Source organism: Augochlora pura, chromosome 2 (assembly GCF_028453695.1).
Source record: "Augochlora pura isolate Apur16 chromosome 2, APUR_v2.2.1, whole genome shotgun sequence".
In the NCBI taxonomy this organism is placed as follows: domain Eukaryota; kingdom Metazoa; phylum Arthropoda; class Insecta; order Hymenoptera; family Halictidae; genus Augochlora; species Augochlora pura.
Window position 1 is genome coordinate 12,753,720 of NC_135773.1, and position 22,887 is coordinate 12,776,606.

The window sequence follows — 22,887 nt, forward strand, 5'->3', positions numbered from 1 at the left end:
TTTTTTCTTCTTTAATGGAATACTATATTTTTTAGATTAGAATATGGGAAAATGTCGAATTGTATATAAAAAAGTATTGACGTCAGCTCTACAACTAATAGTTAGCCTTAAATTAATTATTACGAATTTCTGCAAGTCAGCAGAAAGTGAAGAAAATTCTCAAAAAATAAAAGAAAATTACTCGTGAACTATTATGGCATAGTGCTAATAAAGGTCAATATTTTTTTACTTAGAATTCGATATTCTTCCATATTTTTATATAAGAGATATAGTATTTCACTTATATCACTTATACTCACTTGAACAAAGATTGACCTTCAAATCTGAAAAAAGGTTCCACCTATAAAAAATAAATGCACTACAACGCCTGTTTAAATCGCACAACTTTTCTATTAAAAAATTTGTTGCTCAATAAATATTTTAGAAATTACAAGAGTTGACACAATTAGCGTGGACCATCCTGTATATCTGAAATACGTGTCCAAAAACATGTTCCAGTAAAATTACTTGCCAATTGTATAAAAAATTGTTAATAATTTGAAACAACATTCAGAAGACCTAATTAAAAAATTAAGAACTTAATAATTAACTAATAATTCTTCGAATCTTAATAATTGAAATAATTGCGTACATTATCTACGATCGAACTGGCCACACTGAACCGAGCAGATGCCTGAAACGAAGATGGCATCGACTCGGCGAGGAAAGAGACACACGGATTCTCTTACCTGGCACAGAGTGCTGAGACACGTTTAGAAAAGGCAGGACACGGCGAGAAGAGAATCGAGCCAGCCATCCAGCCCCGCGAAACTTCCATTGAGTCGCGCGAAATTAATTTCCATTTCGGATCCCTGACAGCGTGTTAGGCTCGCTGTTAGACACAGTGTCGGCCCGTTTCAGGGTAGAGATTAGGATCTATGTTCGCCACTAGAACGTAAGACACGCGTCATCTAACTTTAAGCTGCGACATACATCAAGCGCGCATCCGGAGAAGGCTCTACGTGCAGCTGAACTTTAACCTCTGATAACTTTTTTCTTTTCACATGAACTGTGCTGCATTTTATCCTCATTTCCGCGCTATTTTCTTTCACGTAAGTGTGGCCCAACCTCTGTCTCTCTCTCTCTCTTCTCTCTCTTACTTTCAAACTTTCTCTTCTACCTATCTGTCTATTCTTTGCCTTTCTGTCTATAATTCTCTCTCTCTCTCTCTTTACTTTCTTTCTACTTCTCTCTCTCTCTCTCTCTCTCTCTCTCTCTCTCTCTCTCTCTCTCTCTCTCTCTCTCTCTCTCTATCTCTATCGCTCTTTCTGTTCGATCACGCTCTGTGACTCTGAGACAAAGCAACGTTCGTGTAGCGATCCTAGACGAGTCGTTTCTTCTAGCGGCTAGGGTGAACGTTCATGCGTATATTTGCATAACTATTTGTACACATCCGTCACGAGAGAATTGCTAAACGCGTGCGTAGTGGTTCACGAGGGATGTACGGTGCGATCGCGATGCGCGTGTACATATCTGTGCGTGGCTCTGTGAGTGTATGTGGGTCACGTATAGGAAATCATGGATATGAGATGCTACAGTGGTCATGTAAACCGGGTGTAATTAGGCTAGAGCTAGGATTCTCTGATCCCCGTACGTGATGCCGGATATTCCTCGTATTCGCTGAATCGGGCATACCCGGTTGTTCGCGATGATGCTGATCTCGTAATTGCAAAGTAATTCTAAGCGTTCCGCGCATTAAGGCGACCACGCCGCCGCTTCTCACTCGGGAACAACTTTCGAAGCGTTGTCCCAGATTATACGCAAAGTTGAAATTTCGGTCGCATGCTTCTCCTCGTGTTTCCCTCGTTTCGCGGACCGCTAAAAACAAGTTCGCGACTCGTTTCGCGTTGATTAAGCGGCGTCTCTGCCGACAATTGTTTGTCGCGGAAATAATTAACTAAACGCACTCTTGAGCTTTCTTGAGACTTTGAACAATTTACGCGATATCGAAACGATAATAAAAAGACGAGCGCGCGCTGTTTGTTCGCATAATTTTTATGAATATCGAAGCTATCGTTTCGAGAGATTTTCGAAATAATTCATAGTTTAATAAAATTGCAAAATAGATTCCTTCTTGCTATTATCGTGTAAAATTGGTTGCATAAAAATGTAAGTAAGTTGAATACAATTTTCTTTTAATATTCGTGGAAGACAGGGCTCGAAATTTCATCTTTGCAATGCAATTAACGACGGAGAATTGCGTGGGATCGACAAAAATCGAATAGAACGCATCGCGCGCGAATAGCAGTAACAATTCATCCGTTTTGCGTGGACTAATTTAATAACTTCGTGTATCGTGTTCCGTAACATCATCATCGCTGTAGCAGCCACTTGCTATTACGCGTGCATTAACGAAGCAACGCACAGTGCGTTCAAGGAATATGAGACGAGCAAAATCAAATTTCAAGCTTCTATGTCGTGTTTCCTCTAATTGAAACAGCCCATGTATTTTTCTGCAATAATTAATGTAATTACGGTGTTAAATATTTTATTACATTTTTATATTACGAAAATAAAATTTTTATTTCTGTCTTACAATTCTACTAAATGCAATTGCACAATTATGAAAAAATAAGTGGTATGTGTAAAATTTACTTTATAGAGTATTTTAGAGTATCTTGATTGGAAAATGATAAAGAGAATAAATTCTGCACTATTTATATAACTTGTGATTTAGTGCATGCTACAGAGAAAAAAGCGACACGGAAGTTCAATTAGAAATCGACATCGAATAAATCTTTCTATTCGTGCCTTAATGTATACTCGATCATGTTGCATAAGAAAGTTTGGAAGAAACCAGACCGACATAACCTACAAATAACGCACTGTGCGACACGCGATCGGGTACAAACGACCCGATAAAACTGAGGAACATCCGTACGTCACGTCGTGCACCCTATAGTGCTTTTTTAGCGGATCGATGCTTTCTACAACCCCCCCGCAGAACGCCCCAATAGTGCGACACCTAGATCAACATCTTCTTTCTCTTTCTCTCTCGAAACGACCGGTACCTACGGTCGCCGAAATAAAGAAAAAAAGAAAAAAAAAAGAACACGTAACGGCGAACGTAATCGTGGGCGAGGGTTCGCCCGAATCGATAGGAGAGAGGCGCCGTTTTTCCGAGGGAGAGAATGTCCGAATAAAATTCCGCTTCTCGATCATCCGACAGGAGGGCCCTTTTCGATGTGTCGATACGAGAGAAAGATAAAAATCGAGTGAAAAGAACCGTAGCGAAGGATCTTCGAGAGCTAGGGGGGGAGTGTTGGCAACGGCCCTCCCCCCTCCCCCCTCCTTCCGAGAAGGAATAGATACCGACACCTCGAGGAACCTCGTAGCAACACACCTAAACCCCCGTTCCGGGCGCGGACCCTTGAAAACTGAAACGTTGGCTACGCTGGGAAAGAACAAAATGATCGTTCGAGATAAAAGAACACCGAAGAAACGGAAACACGAGCTTTCGATACAGCAGCCGTCGTTCCAGCCCGTCCGCCATGTTGCGACCCGTCGCGGTGGTTTGCAACCGAAGCATTTAATATTTTAGAATTTCTGCCGGAGAGAAAACTTTCGCACGCTAGACCGGTTCTCTTTGTTCTCTTTGTTCTCGTTGTTTCTTTCTCTTTTCACGGATCAAGGAAAAGCCGGACGATGCGCCGCACATTTGAAAAATCGAATTCGCGATCGTGTTTTTCGAGACGCGGGAACGTGTTGCAGAATCCCTCGGAGTATTCTCATCTTTCCACGGTAAATGAAATTTCGTGTTTCGCGAGACGTATTAAATCTTATAAGACTCGGGCAAAAGTCAAAGGTTAGTCTGCTTGATAAAGGTCTAGTCGAACGAAGTTCGCGATCTTCGAGTCTTCTGCTACGAAGTTCTCTGTTCGGAGATGAAAGGAAACTGAGGTTGTTAAAATAATTTCAACTTTGTTTCACCCTTAAAAATCAGTTCCACGGTATACTGTCGCCGCACTTTTTATTAACCCCGTTGCTTTGCATTTTAATCGCTTTCGAATTAAAGCACTCCGGGTTAATTACGCCCGACGCTTTGCATAAGCAAATAAGGGCATAATGAAAAGTTTAAAATAGCAAGATGCTAAAGCCGATCCCTCGCGTTACAGAGTTCGCAGCGACGATGAATAATGTTAGCTTAACCTTGCACTCGAATGTCCTCTCCCAAAAGATATGAAAAACTCTTGATAAAATCGCAATACCTTCAAAATTGCAGATTTTCGTTTTATAAAATCTGCGACAATGCAGTTTCGTATCAAATTACTGATAATTATGTTACTTTCAAAGTTACAATCTTTTCTACGACAAATTCTGTGACAATACAATTTTATATGAGATTCTTTATAATCAGAGTGAATATTACCTTCGTTAGTATAGATAATAAAATTACTGACATTTATACCACTTTTATCCTCGCGAATTTTTAATTTCATAAAATCCGTATTAGTAAAATTTTATACAATATTTTATGCAAATGTAATCGATATCCCCAACGTTGCCATTTCGCTAATGATTACATTGGAACTGAAGATCCGTTTACTAATTTCTAAAAGTGAACGAACATAACCTCGACATATTCGCGACCGAAAGAATCAATCGAGACCAGTGCGAAGAAGAAGCGATCGAAAGCTCGTGGAAAAGAACCGAAAAGTGGTCAAAACGAGACAGCTTAATTAAGGGTGGCCGCCGCGAAAGGATGGGGCACGTCGAAGGAGGCCGCTCAAGATTGGCGGTCAATCTGTGACGGGGGGAGGGGGACGGGCGGAAGGCGAGGATGGTTTTGTCAGATAATTAGCGCAGCCAGCGTGACCAGTTGACAAGGACAAACACGCGTCTAGGCCAGTTACAGGATTAGCCTTCTCGTCCGGCTTCTCCCACACACACACAGCCCCCTTGTTAGCCCCCTCGTTAGAGGAGGTTCGTAAGGAAGCCGCCGCGACAACGCGCGACGCAAGCCGTCGTGTTTCGAACGGTGATCCTTGTGAATCTCGCACGCGGCTGAACATCCAAGATGCCCCCACCCCCCACCCCCCTTTGAACTCCCCTAATCCCCTTGTTCAATCTATATACACAGGATTGCGTGTGGTAATTAGGTCTCGCAGGCACCAACGCTCCCGGCACGTTATGATCTCTCTCGCGTGTGACCACCACACGCGACTGCTAGTGTGTGACTGGCGCGACTGGGCAGCGTGTATGATCGTCTTGCAGGATGTTTGACTCTGCATGAGAGTGTACCGAGAGCTCGTCGAACGATAGAAGAAGAGTGTGGCGGCTGAGACTCTCGAAAACGCAGATGCGCGGCTGAATTACGTTTTAGTGAAGCATTCCGGATCAATTTGCCGACGATCGATGACAGTTTGTGGTCCGGGAGCGGATCATGTCTGTGTTTTCGACGTGCGCGAACGACACCTCGGCTCACTGACCGTACCAGAGGCTCGTTTTGCGGGTAGCAGCATGACGACATTAGGGGTGTTCTATATTTCTCCTTTTTTTTTCTCTCTCTTTTTTCTTTTTTTTTTGTTTCAAGCAGGAAATACTGCGCGATTCCGGACGCTTTCGTTTCCGTTATTTTCTTTTGTGTAGTAGGAGAATGGGTTGCTTGCGGACAGACGGCAAAAGATCATAACCGAAATCGATCACACTGTTCGAGTTACGAATCCGATGTATCGGAGTTCATAGATGCGCAGTACTTTCTGGGAGATACACTGTAAAAAGTCTTAGGAATTTAGAGGTACCATATAGTCTCCAACCAAGACGGTCTGAACAGTTTTACGGATAACCGGTGAATCGTGTTAGAGTTTCTAGTTTCACACTTGTTTTTTGTTCGTTTGTTTGTTCCTTTGTTCGTTCGTTCGTTTGTTCGTACGTTTGTTCGTTTGTTTGTTAATAGCTATGGAGTCTCCTTATACAGTGTAAATACGGTTAAAGTAGAATCCTTGAAAAGCCGGGACTCTAGGAATTGATAGGTTTACTGATTCGTCCAATTGACTGGCAACCGGACACGTTTTGTCCGCGACGAATCTGCGCGGCCGTGAAAATTCACCGACGCGACGACGTTCTGAAAAAGTTGGCGATCTATTATAAAAAGCGGACAGGTGGCAATTCGTTCCGAACGTCAATTTTCGTTTGAAACGAATTAAGCGCATCAGGAGCCCTGATAAAATTTCCGATGCCGCTCGGGAATTGTGATCGCGCGTCTCTTGGAAATTCCGTTCTCTTTTCTCCACTGGTTGTCAGTCAATTACGGTTAAAATATAACCGAGCGAGTTCGGAAATGGAAGAATATCCGACGGAGCTTGCTCCCCATCAGAAATGTAACATACGTGGTGGAAGCGTACCTTGCCGGGACCACGACCCCAGGCTGGAAAATTAAATGTCGGGAACGTTTATCGAATCTCAGATTCTCCGTGTGGAAATCTACCTTAATTTTAGAACAGTATTCAATTCGAAGGATACCACAAATATTCAGAATTGTATTTCATTTATTTTACGATGTAACATTCTAATGTTTGTGCATTAATCGAGTGGTGTTACAAATAGCTTTTTATTCTCTCGTAACGAACGAATCTGTGCGATAAAAGTACCTTTAAAACAAGAACTCATATTAGAATGATTATTATGAGAGATTCTATAAAAGAAAGGCAAAAATGTAATTTTTCACACAAGTATGATAAGTAACATATCCAAAATTTGAGAGCATCAATTATTTCATGTCAGTATCCGATATCTATTAAAACCACGAATAAGTATTTTCCAATAATTGAACACCTCTCTAAAAAATTCTATACGGTAATTATTATATAACGATAAAGTGATAAATAAATCGTGTACGATGTTAATTATTAACAAAGTCAAACATGTATTAATAAAGGAGCTCCATTTCAACTCCACCGTGGAAACTGAGAATTCTCACGTACGCTGTCCACAAAATTACGCTCGTTCCCGCAAGAACCTATTAAAAAGTTGCATAACGTTTCCGACTGCTGGCAGTAATGAATCGTAAAGCAACGAAGCCTGGTTTCGTGGTCTTTGCCAGTGCAGGTGCCACGAGAGAGAAACGTTGCGATCAGTAACCCATCGTAAGAGCAGCGAGCCGAGGTGGTTCGAGGTGTGCGTTTAAAGAGTTTCCAAGCCCCTATACACGCGTCCCCATTTTGTTTGACCATACTAATGATGCTGTGCAACGCTGAAAACCCCGCAGAAGATGCACGTGTACAAGAAAACGCTGCAGGCAATGATCTACCCGATCTCCTCGACGACGCCGCACAAGTTCGTCACCTGGACAGCAACGTCGCCGACCTACTGCTACGAGTGCGAGGGTCTTCTCTGGGGCATCGCGAGACAGGGGGTCCGGTGCACGGAGTGCGGTGTCAAGTGCCACGAAAAGTGCAAGGATCTGCTCAACGCCGACTGTCTGCAGAGTGAGTAGACCGTTCTACGGTGCCTTTATCTCTTCTTTTACGTTTCTACCGCGCGCCCGTACGAGGACCGGCTCACCTGTGGCTCGTACGAAACTTCCACTCCGACACGTTCCGAAACAACCCCCTCCGGTGCCGCATTTTTACCGGTCTGTATTTTTGGAACCCTCTCCCCTGACGACTGTAAAACTTTCTAGGTTGTAACTGTGCTAAGACACCGTCAGACGTTACGTGAAACCGAACGGATCTAACATTGATAGCGGTGAAACATTTGAACTTCTGAATCCGGATAATTTTATTCTAAAAGAGTCACCGTTTTATCAAAATCTTTAAGAAAATTATATTTTGTATTTAATCGTTTCTTGTGCTTTCTTTGCATTTAATGAGCGTCAGTGACTAAAGATTTGACTGTATACGTTTTATGAATTATCAACAGTCCTCGATTTTTGTTCAGTGCTGTGACAAAATTAATAATAACCCGGTAATCTTTCAGTCAATTTGAAAATATTGTATTAAAAAATATTCCTCTGCTATCGTTTTAATATAAATGCAATGTTATTGAGATAGAAAGTAAATTTATATTCAGCAATGCTTTCAATACTAGCATTCACGACGGATGATTTCTAAACACTTGCAGCTGTCCACTTTTCCAATAATAAGTCACGCATACACGTTTCGACGCGCAACAACAAAAATCGCTTTTTACGATCGCCGTCCCATGACAACGTTCGCAACAAACGCGTTGATCCCAGTACAAAAGATGTCGCGGCAGCTGAACTAGCGATCGCGCAACTTGTCGCCGTTGTGAAAAGTCGCAGATGTAATCTGTATGCGAGACAAACCACGGGGACATTAACTCGTCGTGAACCCCGACGTTGATAGCTGCTAAAATTATGCCGCGTCTCTCCGAACTTAATTGCCGGAGGCGCAGGCTGGAACGTAATTAACGAGCGCGTCTAATGTCCTCCGTGTTAAGCGAGTTCGCCGGGAAACGGGGAAAAATCGCAAATCTCATGAATAAAGCGGTATTCACCGCGCGGATCGATTCGAAACCCGTCCCCAAAATATCGCGTCTTGCGTCCGTCAATTTTCATTAAAGGAGGAAGCCATCTTCCCGTGTGCATTTTAGACGGGAACGACCGACGTTCGGACGAACTGCGAACGACGCCAAAGTAAAATCGAAAATTCGTCGCCGGAATTAACGTCTACCGTCTACCCCGCCGTGTCTGTTCTCCTTCGTGTTTCGACACTGTAAACCGCTGCAGGCGATTATACTTCGCCCATTCTGGCCGCTAACTTCACTCGGCGAACGTCTTATTCGCTTCGCGTGATATTCGCGAGTTGGATGGTTTGTCAGTTGATTGCATTTTCATAACTCTGGAAACCGATTCAACTCGTAGAATTTTAAATATTACAATTTTCGAAGAGCGTCGCCGTGTAACAGAAACGCATAAAATTAAAGGGAGTGGTGTTATTTATTTTTAGGGTCGAATTTGACAGAATTTAAATGCTTCGAAATTCAAATAAAAAATTAAAAGACACGATATAAATCAAAATAAGAAATTAAAATTCCTTTTCATTCTTAGAAGTTTTATAAATTCGGAAAATTGAAGATTTCTCACTTTCATATTATATTCAACACTTATATATCATTTCCCTGATAAGGTACTATCACGGAAAAAATCGGGCCAAAATCGGCCCGCGGAGTCCGATTTCAACATTCGGAAATTTCAATTCCCATTTTCAAGAAGCTGTATCTTTTTTTCCAAAAATGGTAAAACAATGGGGCTTGGCACGTTTTGAAGGGTAAAGTCTCTACTTTAATGTGTGCCAACTGATTTTTACTGTCAACCTGAAAGATATAGAGAAATATTGAAAATCGTGGGTGAAGCGATACCTCTTGGACTCGAAATATTGTTGAACTTTGAACTATCGTAACTCCGTTAAAAACAACCGTACAATAATGAAAATTAGCTTGTTTTGTAGAGCAAAGTCTCCTCTTTAGTGAGTTTTTATTGGTCAGCTATCGAACGGCGTATGACTCATTGAAGAACCTCTAAGGGCAGTTTTGACCATCTTAATCGGCTATATCTCTTTTGTTTCCATATTTCTTTGAAATTCATATTTGCTACTATATAATTTTATTGTATACATTTTATCTATTTTACCATTCTATATTATATATTTATTTTATTAATTCGTATTATCTTGGTCATATTATCAACCCAATAAAGTTCGAAAAATGTCCAAACCCCCGAAGGCGATACGTTCACGCTTTCGAAGAGATAAAGCAGACCGTCGAGATCTCCGAAATGAAGCAATGTTTCTCCGATAACGCGCGTCGTCGGTGCCCATCCTAATTAAATCGACGCTTGATTAAGCGTTGCCCGCGGCGATTTACCGATCGAGCCGCGGCGCTGATTCGACCGTGAAAAACTGCCGCGACGTCGGGGAAAAAACTGCGATTACGCGCACGTTCGACCGTTTGTTGCCGTATATTTGCCAACTCAATCACCGACGTGGTCGAGGAAAGAATCAATAGGCAGCGCCCCGCTCTGTCGATAGGAATGTTCATAACTCATGCCGGCGAAGGAAAAAAAAAAAGGCGGGCAATGTTGCCCACGGAAAATTACGTTGCCCCCGGGGTTCGATCGACGCGACCCTAATTGGATCTCGAGCATCAAGAGTTCTCATTTCAATTAGAGTTGTTCGACGAACGCTGAATTAATCATTCGTTCAATCGGAGTCGCGCGAATCACGATCCGTCGTTGCGCTATCGGCTGTTCGGCACAGTTGAAAGCTTCGCCGAACGATAGTGGATCGAATTAGGAGATTTATCGAGACAGTTTCTTTAACGTTATTCGGCATTAACGTTATTCGGCATTAACGTTATTCGGCTTTAACGTTATTCATTAGCTTATTATTAAAAACGTATTATTTCGGAGAACGCAGACATTTAGAACACCCTGTATATTGTTTTCTAACGATAATAAATGGAATTAGTTAAGAGAAATGAAACGTGAAATAATTTATTAACAGAAACAAACTGGCATCTGCAAGATGGTGTTTATTAGAACGACAGTATTTAAATAAGAAACGACCACATGAACGCTACTTTATCATATAATTTCGTGAAACATTAATTCATTCATTACCAAAGAATTCCAGTCCTCGAGTCGCTCGGGAAATTTAAACAACGCTGCCTGGAAATTAATGAAACCGATTCATTAAAACAGAGATCGAATGAAAAAGAAGGTAAAACACATTATTAGCTTGCTAGTTAAAGTCTGCGCGGGTAAACAAGTAGCTCAATGAACCGGGACAGAATTAATTAAAAATTCCGCCCCCGGTTTCCTTTCCGCGTCGACAGTTCGTACCGTCGGCCATCAATTAGTAGCCAATTAGTATCGGCGATTTGTGTAACCATCTATGTAAACGAGCTCCTCAAACTACGCTCGCGCAGCTCGCCGCTGCTGTACCTCCGAGCGCCGCGTCTCTATTATTAAATAATGGAAACGCGTAACTAACTGTGAAATAATCGTTCGCGGGGGGGGATTAAAAAGTAGTCGCGGAGCGTCGCGATCTTGTCAATTAACGGGCGCGCCGTAAATACGTCGTTCGACGGTCTGAATCGGCGGCTAACGAAACGGAAATTCGGATGGGCCGTTTGGAAAAACGGGCACGGCGCCGAAATAATCGCTTCCGCGGAATTAACGGGCTGCTTGTTATCAGCGGTGGAGGCAGGCGGCCCCCCTTCGGAGCGAAAGTTCCGCTCGAGATTAAAAGCGGATTTCATAGAGGCCCGGGAATGCTAGATTTCATCGGGACAGGTCCGAGAACACTTGTAATGCCCTGGCCATCCCCAGAATTTCAATTTCGTTCGAGCAAGCGCCCCCCCTCGTTCCTTTCCCCGTCCCTTTCTCTTCTTTCGCCCTTTGTTCTCCGGCCGGGCGGTCCTGTCGATCGGCGCGATTTCGTTTTCGGCCGATATTTCATCCGTCTCAGATTCGCCCAACGACTCGAGACTAACGACTCCAGCGCCCTCCGTGTCCCATTATCGATAAAAGCCCTCCGCCCGGGCACGCCATTGTTTTACAGCCAATCCTCGTGACCCCCCGCGCCGCGGCGAAACTATCCCAAGTTCGTACGCTAATTTTCTTCTCGAATTAAGATACGGATCGCCCTAATCCCCCTTCTTATCGTTTCCCTCGGCGAATAGCCGATCGCGGATCCTGGCGATCGCCGGTGATGGGCATTCGACGGGCAATGAAGTTTCCGGGCTGCTCTCTGTAACACTCGAGTCACTTCGATGGCTGTTCGGAGTCAAGATTATCGATCTACTCGAAATTTTATGGGGACTTCGTGTCCTCTTCTGCTTGTGTTTATAGAGCAGATAATTCGATTTTTGTGATAATAATTACGGTGATTGCGATCTTCTCAAATTGGAGTAAATATCTGCGGTCTAATTGTAATTTTCTACCCTTTGCGGTCGTTTTCTACTTTTAGCCGTCAAAGCTATTTATTTAGATTTTTATATTACATAATAATATAAATATTTTTATATTACATAATAATACAAATATTTTTATATTACATTGCTTATATATTACATTATTATTATTTTATATTACATTATTATTTTTTATATATATTGCGCATTATACATTACATTTTTACATTTTTTATACATTAAATTTTTATTACATTTGTTCAACGAAATTAGTCCTGACCAGTATGACACCTACATATAAACTTAATACGACCGCAAGGGGTTAAATCAAGCATTGCTACATTTTACAAAGTTACCAAGAAAACCCTTCAACTACTGAAACTACTGAAAACCCTTCTCCCTGAAACTACTCTGGAATATTGATCCAACGATGTACACGGGTTCAATCATAAACATCAGAAGTCGGCTTCCGTCGAACATTTTCGCTTTCACGATCTCTCCGTGACCGCAATCATCCCTCCCCGGCGAGCGCCGTCCCGCCGACCTCATTGGTCGTTAATAAACCTTACCTATCCGCCGTCAAGGCCCGATAGCCAATGGGATCGTCGCCGTCGTTTCATGAAAATTAAAGGGGCCCATCGACGAGCGCGCCGCGAACGGGGACACGGTTTTCGCCTGACTTCCGTCGAACAAGCATTCTTTTTTTTCTCTCGCACACGCTTCATCGTGCCCGGCCTGCTTTCCGCCCCCGACGCGAACCCTCCGGAGAAAAGGTCGCCTTTGTTTCGCCGGCTAAGTCACCGTGAACCGAGGCGCGTGTCTATTTTCCGCCCGGGGAAAATCAATTTTTCGTCGAACCGTTCCGCCCGGAGTTTGTTTTCCCCCGGCGAGCCTGCGATCGGTACGCGTAATTTCCGGTCTGGTTAAGCGACGGCAAACATTTTCGCGGCGGCGAAACTCGCGAATAGGACGGGGGTGGGGGTGGGGGATGGCCGCGTCGCGGCGCCAACGGTCTCGACGGTGTTGCAACCGGAAAATTAAAGGTCCTCGAATGTTCCGGCACCGGCGAAAGACGCGCGAGCCGGGCACGCGAGTGCCCGCGTGAAAAGTTTAAAGAGTGCGTCTTTCGGGAAACGGAAAGCACCGTCTATTCAACGGCGGGGGATGAAAGAGCCGCGGGTTTTGAGAGGGGAACGCCGCCGGTAAATGGTGTCTCTCTGGCGTCGCGGCCGGAAGTGGTTAAAGAGTTTAATCACCTTATACGGTTAACGGAACCCATTCGTCGCGGTCCTTCCGAATCCTTTTGTTTACGGACGCTGCGCGACTATGGGTTCTCGTCGGCTTCGCCCTTTCCCTTGGAATATCGGGGCGGGGTCGTCACGGAGGTTTCGAATGGAAGCTGCTGAATACGATCGTCTCGAAAAGTGAATTAATAGATTAGAGTGTTAGTCCGTCAATTCGGTAATTTCGCACGTTTTCGCTATTCGATTAAGCGGTAATTAATTTACGGAAATTCAGTTTTCGTTGTAATTTTTTTTTTTATTTATATAACGCAAATAACGATTGCTCTCTCAACTACCCGGCAATTATGTTAACTTGCAATTTTATTATTAAGATGTATGTTATTAAGATTATTAGAAAGTTCGCTTAATATACAAGCTATGCTGCCTGAAATTTTTGTATAGCTGATTTTTAACGATTTCTTGTAATTATGTCATAGCAATGAAGACATAGATATAACGTTAATTCAATGAAAGACGTAAAAATATAATTTCGTAGAAAATAAATTGCAATTTGGCTCATATAAATTAATCCATTTTATAATTAAACCTTCTACAAAGATAACAGACTTCCATTCCTTGGTCCATCACGTATACACTCACACAAAATCGAATAACAATTTATAATACTATATCCTACAATAAATGTATTTTCCGTAGAAAATAGATATTTGCATTTAATAAAATATTACATAGATACAGCTTATTATAAACGGTATTATCATATAGTTGTAGCAAACAACTGCTACGCGTTCTCATTTTTAATTACCGAATCGCAGACAAACTGCTTAGCATACGAAATGAATTGTATAATTTAGGAACACGGTCCCGCCATGCCAGCGATTACCGTTTCTATTTCCAGTCGCTGAAATTACGGCGCAAAGCGAATCCCACGGCCTTAATTAATTTAATTAATCTTCTTACACCCGTAACTCGCGGCCGCAAGTTCGCCGGTCACGGGGGCCGAGAGAAATTCCCCTGGAATTTTTCAAACCCGGCAGCCCCCGGTTTCCGTATCATCCCCAACAAAACCGGGCATCGCAGGATCGAACGAAAGCGCCCCGAAAGCCGCGTCACCGTCGCCGATCTCGCCCGACCCAATTGACGAGTGGAGCACGAGCCGCGAGTCAGAATTAAAAGGCACGCGAAAATAATCTTGAACGTCCTTTTAAACGTTTCGGCCCGCTAATGACGCGGCAGGACGTTTACGTTTCGTAGCTCGCTACGAAACTAAACGGATCGTTCCCGGTGAAAGAGCTGCTCGCAGTGACGAGATATACAGGGTGTACTAGAAACGTTTAACAATCTGGAAATGGGAGGTTCTCGAGGTTGCTTGAAATAATTTTTTACTTGGCGAAAATGCTTTGTTTTGCGGGTTATTAATATTTTAATCGTTCATTCGACCGTAAGCATTCATGTCGTTATAGAGTAATTAAATCTACTAGCATTTTTATGTATATTATAGCATTAGCCTTAAACAATATCTATTTGATCTATTTTATTTTTATTTTATTTATTTTACTCATCATAGAAGAAAAATTGTAGAATAATCTAGGAGTTTACAGTATCAATATATAATCTAACACTTTTACCTTAATAATAGATAACAAATTATCAGTTTCCATGACAACTGACTCACAGGTTATTGATCAAGGTAAAAAACTGATTTATAGCAATCTATCGCTAAAGCGTTAACAAAAAACAGTGACCAATGAGAGGCGAGCTTAGCTGACACAAGCCAACTATCTTTCATTAATAACTCATAAACAAAGCCATAGATTTTATTTTGCGCTAAGGAAATAATTTCTCCAAATGACCTCAATAACCTCTTATTTCCACGTGGCGATTTTTTTAAACACCCTGTACGTTAGGGTGGCCGTACACGAAGTTTCACCGGTCACTTGTTTCATTTTTCCAGGGGCGGCTGAGAAGAGTTCGAAACACGGTGCCGAGGATAAGGCGAACAGCATAATCACAGCCATGAAGGAAAGAATGAAGCAAAGGGAGCTCGAGAAGCCGGAGATCTTCGAGCTGATCCGGTGAGTCTTTCTTAGGCGAAGCCAATTCCTTTCTTTTCTGCCTTTTTTCTGTCTGCCGCAGCAGAGTCGACTCGACGGATAAGCGCCGTCAATCGGTCGCAACGCACGAGTTTCGAAGGGAGACGTTGTTGCGATCAGTTGCGATCTATCTGGCAGGGTCTGTCGCCATTGCTCGTCGATCCCTTGATACGCTCGGATCCGATGGGAACGGGTTCTACGAGACGGTTACGGGAGCGAGAGAAACGCTGCTTTGCGACGATGATTCAGTTCAGCGACTTCAATTCGGATTCGGTTCGAGAAATGGGATTGGATGGGGGACGTAAACGATGACACGTTCGTCTTGTCTGATTTCTATCGCGAGGGAAGAATATATTAAACGTTTTCTTCTTTCTTAACCCTTTGGCTACGGCAGACTTTGGCACGGCCGTAGTTTTTCGTTAGACATGCATTTCTGAGGATGTATATTACAATATTGAATTCTGTTACATTATACCAATATTACTTGAAGTGAACAATAATATTAAGTTTTTTTACAATATATAGCATAAATATTACACAATATATAATTAATCAAATTTAATAATAAACGGGGGCGAAATTTGATCTTGACGCCTACAGTACCGGGAAGCCAACGTATGTCGGACGCCAATAGGTGCCAACAGTAGTCAAAGGGTTAATAAATACTGTACTTTTTAGTAAGATGTTCCTGGAGGGAAGATGTAACAATTGCTGCACTTTATCCATTTAATTCGATCAGAACTGCGACAAATCTGCGTCAATTATACTGGCAAGAAAAAAATCAAAATCATATACGAACTAGTACAATTGAACAAAGTGAAGCAAGTCAAATTATTTTTGTAAAAATTCTACGAAAATGCTTATAAAAATCTAGCAATTCGTTCACATCAGACGTCTCACAAGATCATAAAAATGTTCTACCTCAATTGCATCGAACAGGAATTGACTAAAATCAACCTCCTTTCTCAACAGGTTGAAATACCCTACAAGAACGTTGTTAACACTCCGTTTCATCGAAAATGCATAAAATCCACCGTTTAACCACAACATAATATCAGCAAATTAGCAAAGGAAAAATGACTAAATCGGCATTGAAAGTGGCCGTGCCAGGAAAAATCAAAACAGATCTCCAACGCAGTTATGTCGGTGCTCTAAAATCGCTGAGAGCGCAAACACGATGCGGGTAAACACACGGAATCGCACACGTACGAAATAAAAAGATACGAGCCAAATGAAAATGTTCTGGTCCGGACGAAATGTCCAGAGTTACGGTAGTTTCGAGCGCAAAGAAGTTCAAGCACGCGGAAATAATTTGTTCGCGGTCGTACATGTGTAGACGTGGAGCGTCGCGTCCGCGGAGCCGGCAGTTTTCGTTAATCAAGTTCGCAAAGGTCGCGTTAAAAATAGGGGATTATAAAGGGACTAAACAGGGGCGATTACGAAGGGGGATTGGCAACGGGAGTATCGTCTGAAGCACGGCAGAAAAGTGAATAATAGCGATCCGTTGTTGGACGAATTGTATCGCTTTGCGGAACGGAAATCGTGGTTCTATCGGCCCCGCAACTGGTTCGGTTTATCATCCTAAGTTTGATCATTTGCATAGATTAGTTATGGCCGTCGGAGGCTGGGAATTCGGCCTCGCGGACGCCACGGCATTCAGGATCTGCCGGGACAGTGGAATAGGGTGGATTTAGGTCAGCCGGCCGTCGCGCGATAAAGAGCGCTGGCAAACAGCGCGCCCGGCCGTGATCCGGCAGACGCCGATCCTGCGTTTCCATGTGCCGCTTCTTTTGTGAAACATCAGGACAGACACAAAGGATTTCAAAATATTTCCCTCCGTGCCACGAACTCGAAAACCGAGCCCGATAGGTAACGTTTTGTTCGCGCGTCGCGCCACGGTCCTACAAATTATGTCCGGGGAGATGGTAAACCTCGCTGTCGGCCGTGCCTCGAACAAATGCCACGGCTTTTTGGAAATGCGGTGACCGTTCCTCTGCACGCCGACGTGATCTTTGACAGTCGAATTGGCTCCTTTTTATGCGACAATTGGCCCTTTTTTCTCTATTCACAAAGAGTTCGAATTAAACGTTGAACTTGTTCCCGAAGCGCAAGAATATGGGATATCCTAGTTTCTAACAATGCTTGATACCTTGTATCCATACTAAAAAATACTGTAGAATCGAAAAATACTATAGAATCTAGAAATGCCATAAAGATATATTTTTTCAAATTTTTATTGTGACAATTAATAGTATTTGATTTTTAGCTAAATATTCCCCACTTCTTAAGCTATCTAATTATTATCAAGTCGTTTATACAAAAAAAAGAACGAAACAACACGTGGTTGTAAAGCAAACGTTAAATACTATGTATAAATATATGATAAGACGTACTACTTGTGCCTTCATAAATATAAATTAACTTTTGTGGACTAGATTCAACGTACTATTTTAGGATATCGATCGGCTACTTTAAATCGAAGCAAACCTAGACGGAAAAGGACGATGAGAGACATTGCTTTGACGTTTCCTCGTTAAAATAGATAGAAATTCCTGGTACTAGAAATCGCTTAGAATTTGTTATACGACGGCAGCAATTTTATGGAATTTTACAACGAGTTCCAGAAATCAGCAGTCTATTTTTATATTATAAATGTATAACTAAATAGTAATTGTAAGAATAATAACTGTAAGAACAATTCTCGTGTACGACGATCTCTTTTAAATGTAATTTTATATTTTCTTTACTTTATCACGAACTTTGAAACGCGTTTAAACATTTAGTCGAACATCTTGTAAAATTATTTTATTTCATCAATTCTAATTTCTAGTCTTTTTCACGCTCTCCAAAAGAAAATGATCCGCGGACTATTAATTTTGAAAGTAAACTGAAAAATTTCCGACGAAATTTAAATATTAAAATTGCCTTTACGCAATAGTTAAACCTGATTTACCGACCATAATGTGATTATAATATATCATCGGTTTTAGAAGAACATGCAGAATCATCCCTCGAATAATTATGATAAACTACCTTCAGATCTATATTCACCGTAAAAATTTCGATTAAACGCCGCTAAGGGCCGCTTACCGATTTCGAAATGTAAAATTAATGTCGCGTGGCATTATTAATGGGGCGGTTAGGACACGAGGTAATACGAAGGCACCGGCCACGATACTCGTCCCATACTTTTCTCCGATATTACTGACCCGGTTACCTCCGCGAAACTTCCTGATCCCGCTCCTCTGGGCGACTGCGTTCAATAGATTCTTTTTTTCGGGCCGGCCAGGCATTAGATTAATGTAGTTGCTTCGCAATTCTCGAAAGTTTAATAAAGATACGCCGCGAAGGGGGGAACCATCCATCGCTTAAAAACTCTCGAATTTTCGAATAGCATTCCAGGCCATTACCGTCCATAATTTTTTCCGGGAAACTTTTTAACAAGTTTCCCCACCGCGGCCCCGGCCATTCTTGATTTGAATTTCAAATTACGAATCGCGGAAAAATAGTATCCGGCCACTCGCCGATTGGAAAGGCTTATCCTTTAGTCGGATTTCACGTGTCGCCAATTACAACGAAAGTCGGCCCTTTGTTTTCATCGCTGGGGATTAGATTAGGTTATGAATTTAGCGAAATGATAATTTTTAACGCGTTCTAAGTCTTGGAGTATCAAATGAATAAAAGTTATATAATTTCTAATTCATTCTAACTCTTGGAATATCATAAAAATACAAATTATATAATTTCTAATGTATACTAACTGTTAGAATATAGGAGGAATAAAAATTATATCTTGTTTATGAAAAAGTGTTGAGTAAAGTAATTTATTAATATATTTTTTGGCAAAGGAAATTGATATATTTATAGAGATTACGAGCTTGCCGGATATTTAATATTCTCTTCCAAGATAGTAATTTTTAATGCATTCAAACTTTTAGAATATCGTAAAAATAAAAATTATATCTTGTTTCTAAGAAACCGTTAAATAAATTAATTTATCGATGCATATTTTTGGCAAAGAGAATTGGTATATTTATCGATAAAAAAATGTAGTAAAAAGAGAAGTCAATTCTTATATATTATATTCTTATATAAATTTTTTAGCAATATAATTAGGGACTGCGTTTAAATATAAATAAATTAAAACATCGCGTTAAAAATTAATCGTAATTCGCGTTAAAAAGATTAATGATTCGACGCGAACACGAATCCGCGGAAGCAGGAATTCTATGAGAGGATATTATTCGGAGTCTCCATTGTCGGACGTTACACACTCGTTTGAAATGCACAGAGGCGGGCGGTCGCAACGGCGGAACGTAATTCGAGCGTCGACGGGGCACGAAATAATATAAAATTCACAGAACGAGCATCGAGCACGTGTCTCCTTGGCATTTCGTACAGCTGTTAACTGATTCCCTGTACCCGGTACCATTTCACGTGACGATTTGCTGAGCAAACACGAAAGCTCGGCGCTGCTGCCCCCGACTCGGCACGGTAAATTCCGCGGGCTTATAACCAGATGTGTAATCTTGATTGATCGAAGCCCTTCTCCCCCCCCTCCCCCCTCTTACAAATCTGCATCATCCTTTTGACGTCGCCTCGAACATCCAACGGGAGAATTGCCCGCGGAGAATCCTTCAACTGGAGAACGTTCATTTATTTCACACCTGTCAACCGGAAGCAGCCGCTACAATAATAATGGGGTCGATAGCAGTTCAAAGCTGCATTACAGACCGGTTGTAAATGGAATATTAAACTCATCGAGCTGAATTACCGACTCGGACAAATTCGAAAACGTTCGACGCGATCGCGATGATAAATTTGCTGATGAAACATTGTAACATTTATTGTAATCGGCCCGTCGCGAAATTCGGGGGATATTCGGTTCATAAATATTATAAAATCGGGTAATAATCCTCTGTAATATATTATCGTCTCTACTAACAACTAAATTTAATCTAATTGAAGCTGAGAGAGATTTTTAATAAAATTGTACTAATTTCGACGAGAGAAAATTGTAAATCAGTTTAAGAGATCGTCGTAATAAATTCGAATAGCTCAAGTACGTTTTTCCTATAGTATATCAAAATTTTGCATTTCAAATAAAGACATAAAATTTGCACATTATGTAGTATTATTATATAATTTTTCTTAATATTAGATACCTCTCGCGATGAATAAAATAACTAAAATAAGTGAAATAGATAAAGTAAATATTGTTTAATATTTAATATCACGGTGACATAAAAATGTTCACGTGGATGCAGGAACGTCGCCGAATGAACGTACAGACTAGATCATGCTGAAGATAATTCATGAATTTCCGAATCGTATTTAACGGTGTACAGCATACGGGAAAAACTTTTGATCGATGTCTAAGCGATTTAGTATGCCGCGTGTACGGTTCGCGATATCAGCGACACAAACGCGTGCAACATAGTCATTTGATTGGAAAATATTCATGGTCAATACCGTATCTTCATGCCTGTCAATCTGTACCGTATTTCCTACAGTATTTTACGAGCGATGCGTACGTCGAAACCGATGGCAGTATTTTCCGCCTGAAATCTCTCTTTTTTTCGTCAGGAGGAAAAACAAAAAATATGACATCGTCCGACAGAAGAACCTCCAGCAGAATCGCCAATTCATTATCCGGCTCGTTCGAAACGTTCTCGTAAATTTCCCCCGCCCAATATACGTGCACGATCACGTGACACGACACGGATTCTATTTCGAGAAACGGGGATCTTACGTTTCCCGATTACACGCCGCGTTCCGCGTACCCCCTTTCATTATTTACCGAAACAATGCTTGTATTCAGATATTCCGCAAAACAAAAAATCAGGTCGGCGTGCAAATCACGGAGAAACAACGGGGAATGTCGCGGACAAGGGGAAAGGACACAGAATGGAAATCGTAAATAGTTTTCCAAACGCTATGATAGAGCGAAACAAAAAAAAAAGGAGCTGTACGTTCTTGTCGTTGTGTCCTCTTTCTCTTTTTTTTTTGTTTTCAATAAAAAAGCAGGCGCAGCGACTCGTTTCATCTCCGGGAGAACGACGACGGAGACGCGTTCCTTTCTTCACGCTTATCTCCCGATCTGAGTTATTATCCTACCGAGACGAAAAATGTAGGGTACCACATAATAAAGGGAGAAAAGGCTCGCACTTCCCAGTTTCAAACGACCCTCGTACATTTTAAAACGGATGCGATAAAAATATGTGACGCACTTACTCTCGGCGGGACCCCGAACTGTGCCGCGAGCCGCCTGAAACATTTTCGCGCGGAAAAAAAAAAAGAAACGGGGAAACGAAAATACACGGAGGCCGGACTCGCCTAAATCCGTAGGATCTGCAGCGGCGAGGAATTGTGTTTCGATGCTGAATGTTTGACTGTCGATTTTAGATTCGTAATAAAAAAAAGTCGTGCAATGATAAATTCAACGTCCGCGATAAAAATAATCAGGGATAGAACTCGTCGTGTAGTCTCTGCTGGGATTTTTATAATGATATATTTTTCTCGGAAATATTGCAATTTGATAAGTCTTAAAAAAGATCGAGGCGTCTAAACATTGATATATAATTTTTTCATTGTGTTATGAAACATGTTCAATAATGGCCTTGTGTTAATATAACCTTATATATAAACTTGTATGATAAACTACGATAATCTCGTATTATCGTTTACATTTTTTATAAAATGTTATCGCTACGTTTTTTAATGACTTGTAAAAGCTCTGAACATAACAATATAAGTGAACTTATTGTACGTTTTAAGCAAAGTCGAACGTAAAAAAAAATATGTAAAAATGTTATAACTATATATTTAAATTATTATAGAAATATCCTATTTCAATAATAATATATTTTTTAAAGTCTATACATGATCGTAATTTCACAAATTTCATTTCGTCTTTAATATTAAATAGTGAAGAAAGTTCATTCGTGGAACCTTTTTAATAAACATTCTACCATAATCTGGCTCCATGGAATTTATATTGTACAAATTCTAAGATAACTGCAACACGAAGACGCTTTTTAAAAAGACTCCCAAGGGTGACGTTTCTTTTCGCAAAAATTCCAAGGGAACAAATATTTTCTTAAACAAAACACAAGTTTCGCGGAATATTCTTAAAAAGAAATATCAACTATTTTGGGTCCCGAAGGAACAGTGAATATTCATTATCCCTCCACCTACCCTGAAAAGGGTATTTCTTAATGATTATGTCGTACTTTTGTGCATTAATTTAGAGCACGCGATTATGAACGAACCTATTGGGTAAAATTAAAGCTGAGAATACATAAAAATTTGTGAAATTATTTTAACACGTTCTGTGCTACGGGTATTGCAAATGGTATATGCTTGCATGTTTATTTAATGAGCTAGAAAAATAGTTTATAACATATTTAGAACTAAAGAATTAATTTTCACCATAAGAATAGGTCGTAATATTTTATTTCATTCTTACGTATACGATATTTAATAATTACGTAATATATATCAAATTTTAGTAAAATAGCAAACGGCCAGTGCGAAGAGAATTAAATTATTATTTCTGCGAGATCGAGTCTTCGATTCTTATTTTTTCGATAAAACAACTTCTATTTCGATTTCATTTGCGATCTAGGTCCTCCTAG

The 22,887-nt window shown here is 41.1% G+C and overlaps 1 protein-coding gene across 16 annotated transcripts in view; it reads left to right on the plus strand.

The window, feature by feature from the left end:
- The window catches only part of Unc-13 (protein unc13 homolog), a 544,965-nt gene that overhangs the window by 462,950 nt on the left and 59,128 nt on the right, over positions 1-22,887 (plus strand). For 15 of the 16 annotated variants that reach the window (XM_078193392.1, XM_078193412.1, XM_078193401.1 and 12 more), the window contains 2 exons: positions 7,247-7,466; positions 15,112-15,232. In XM_078193392.1, coding sequence (XP_078049518.1) covers positions 7,247-7,466; positions 15,112-15,232 — 341 coding nt within the window. The remainder of the gene's footprint in view (positions 1-7,246; positions 7,467-15,111; positions 15,233-22,887) is intronic. The other variant, XM_078193348.1, reaches the window with a different exon arrangement.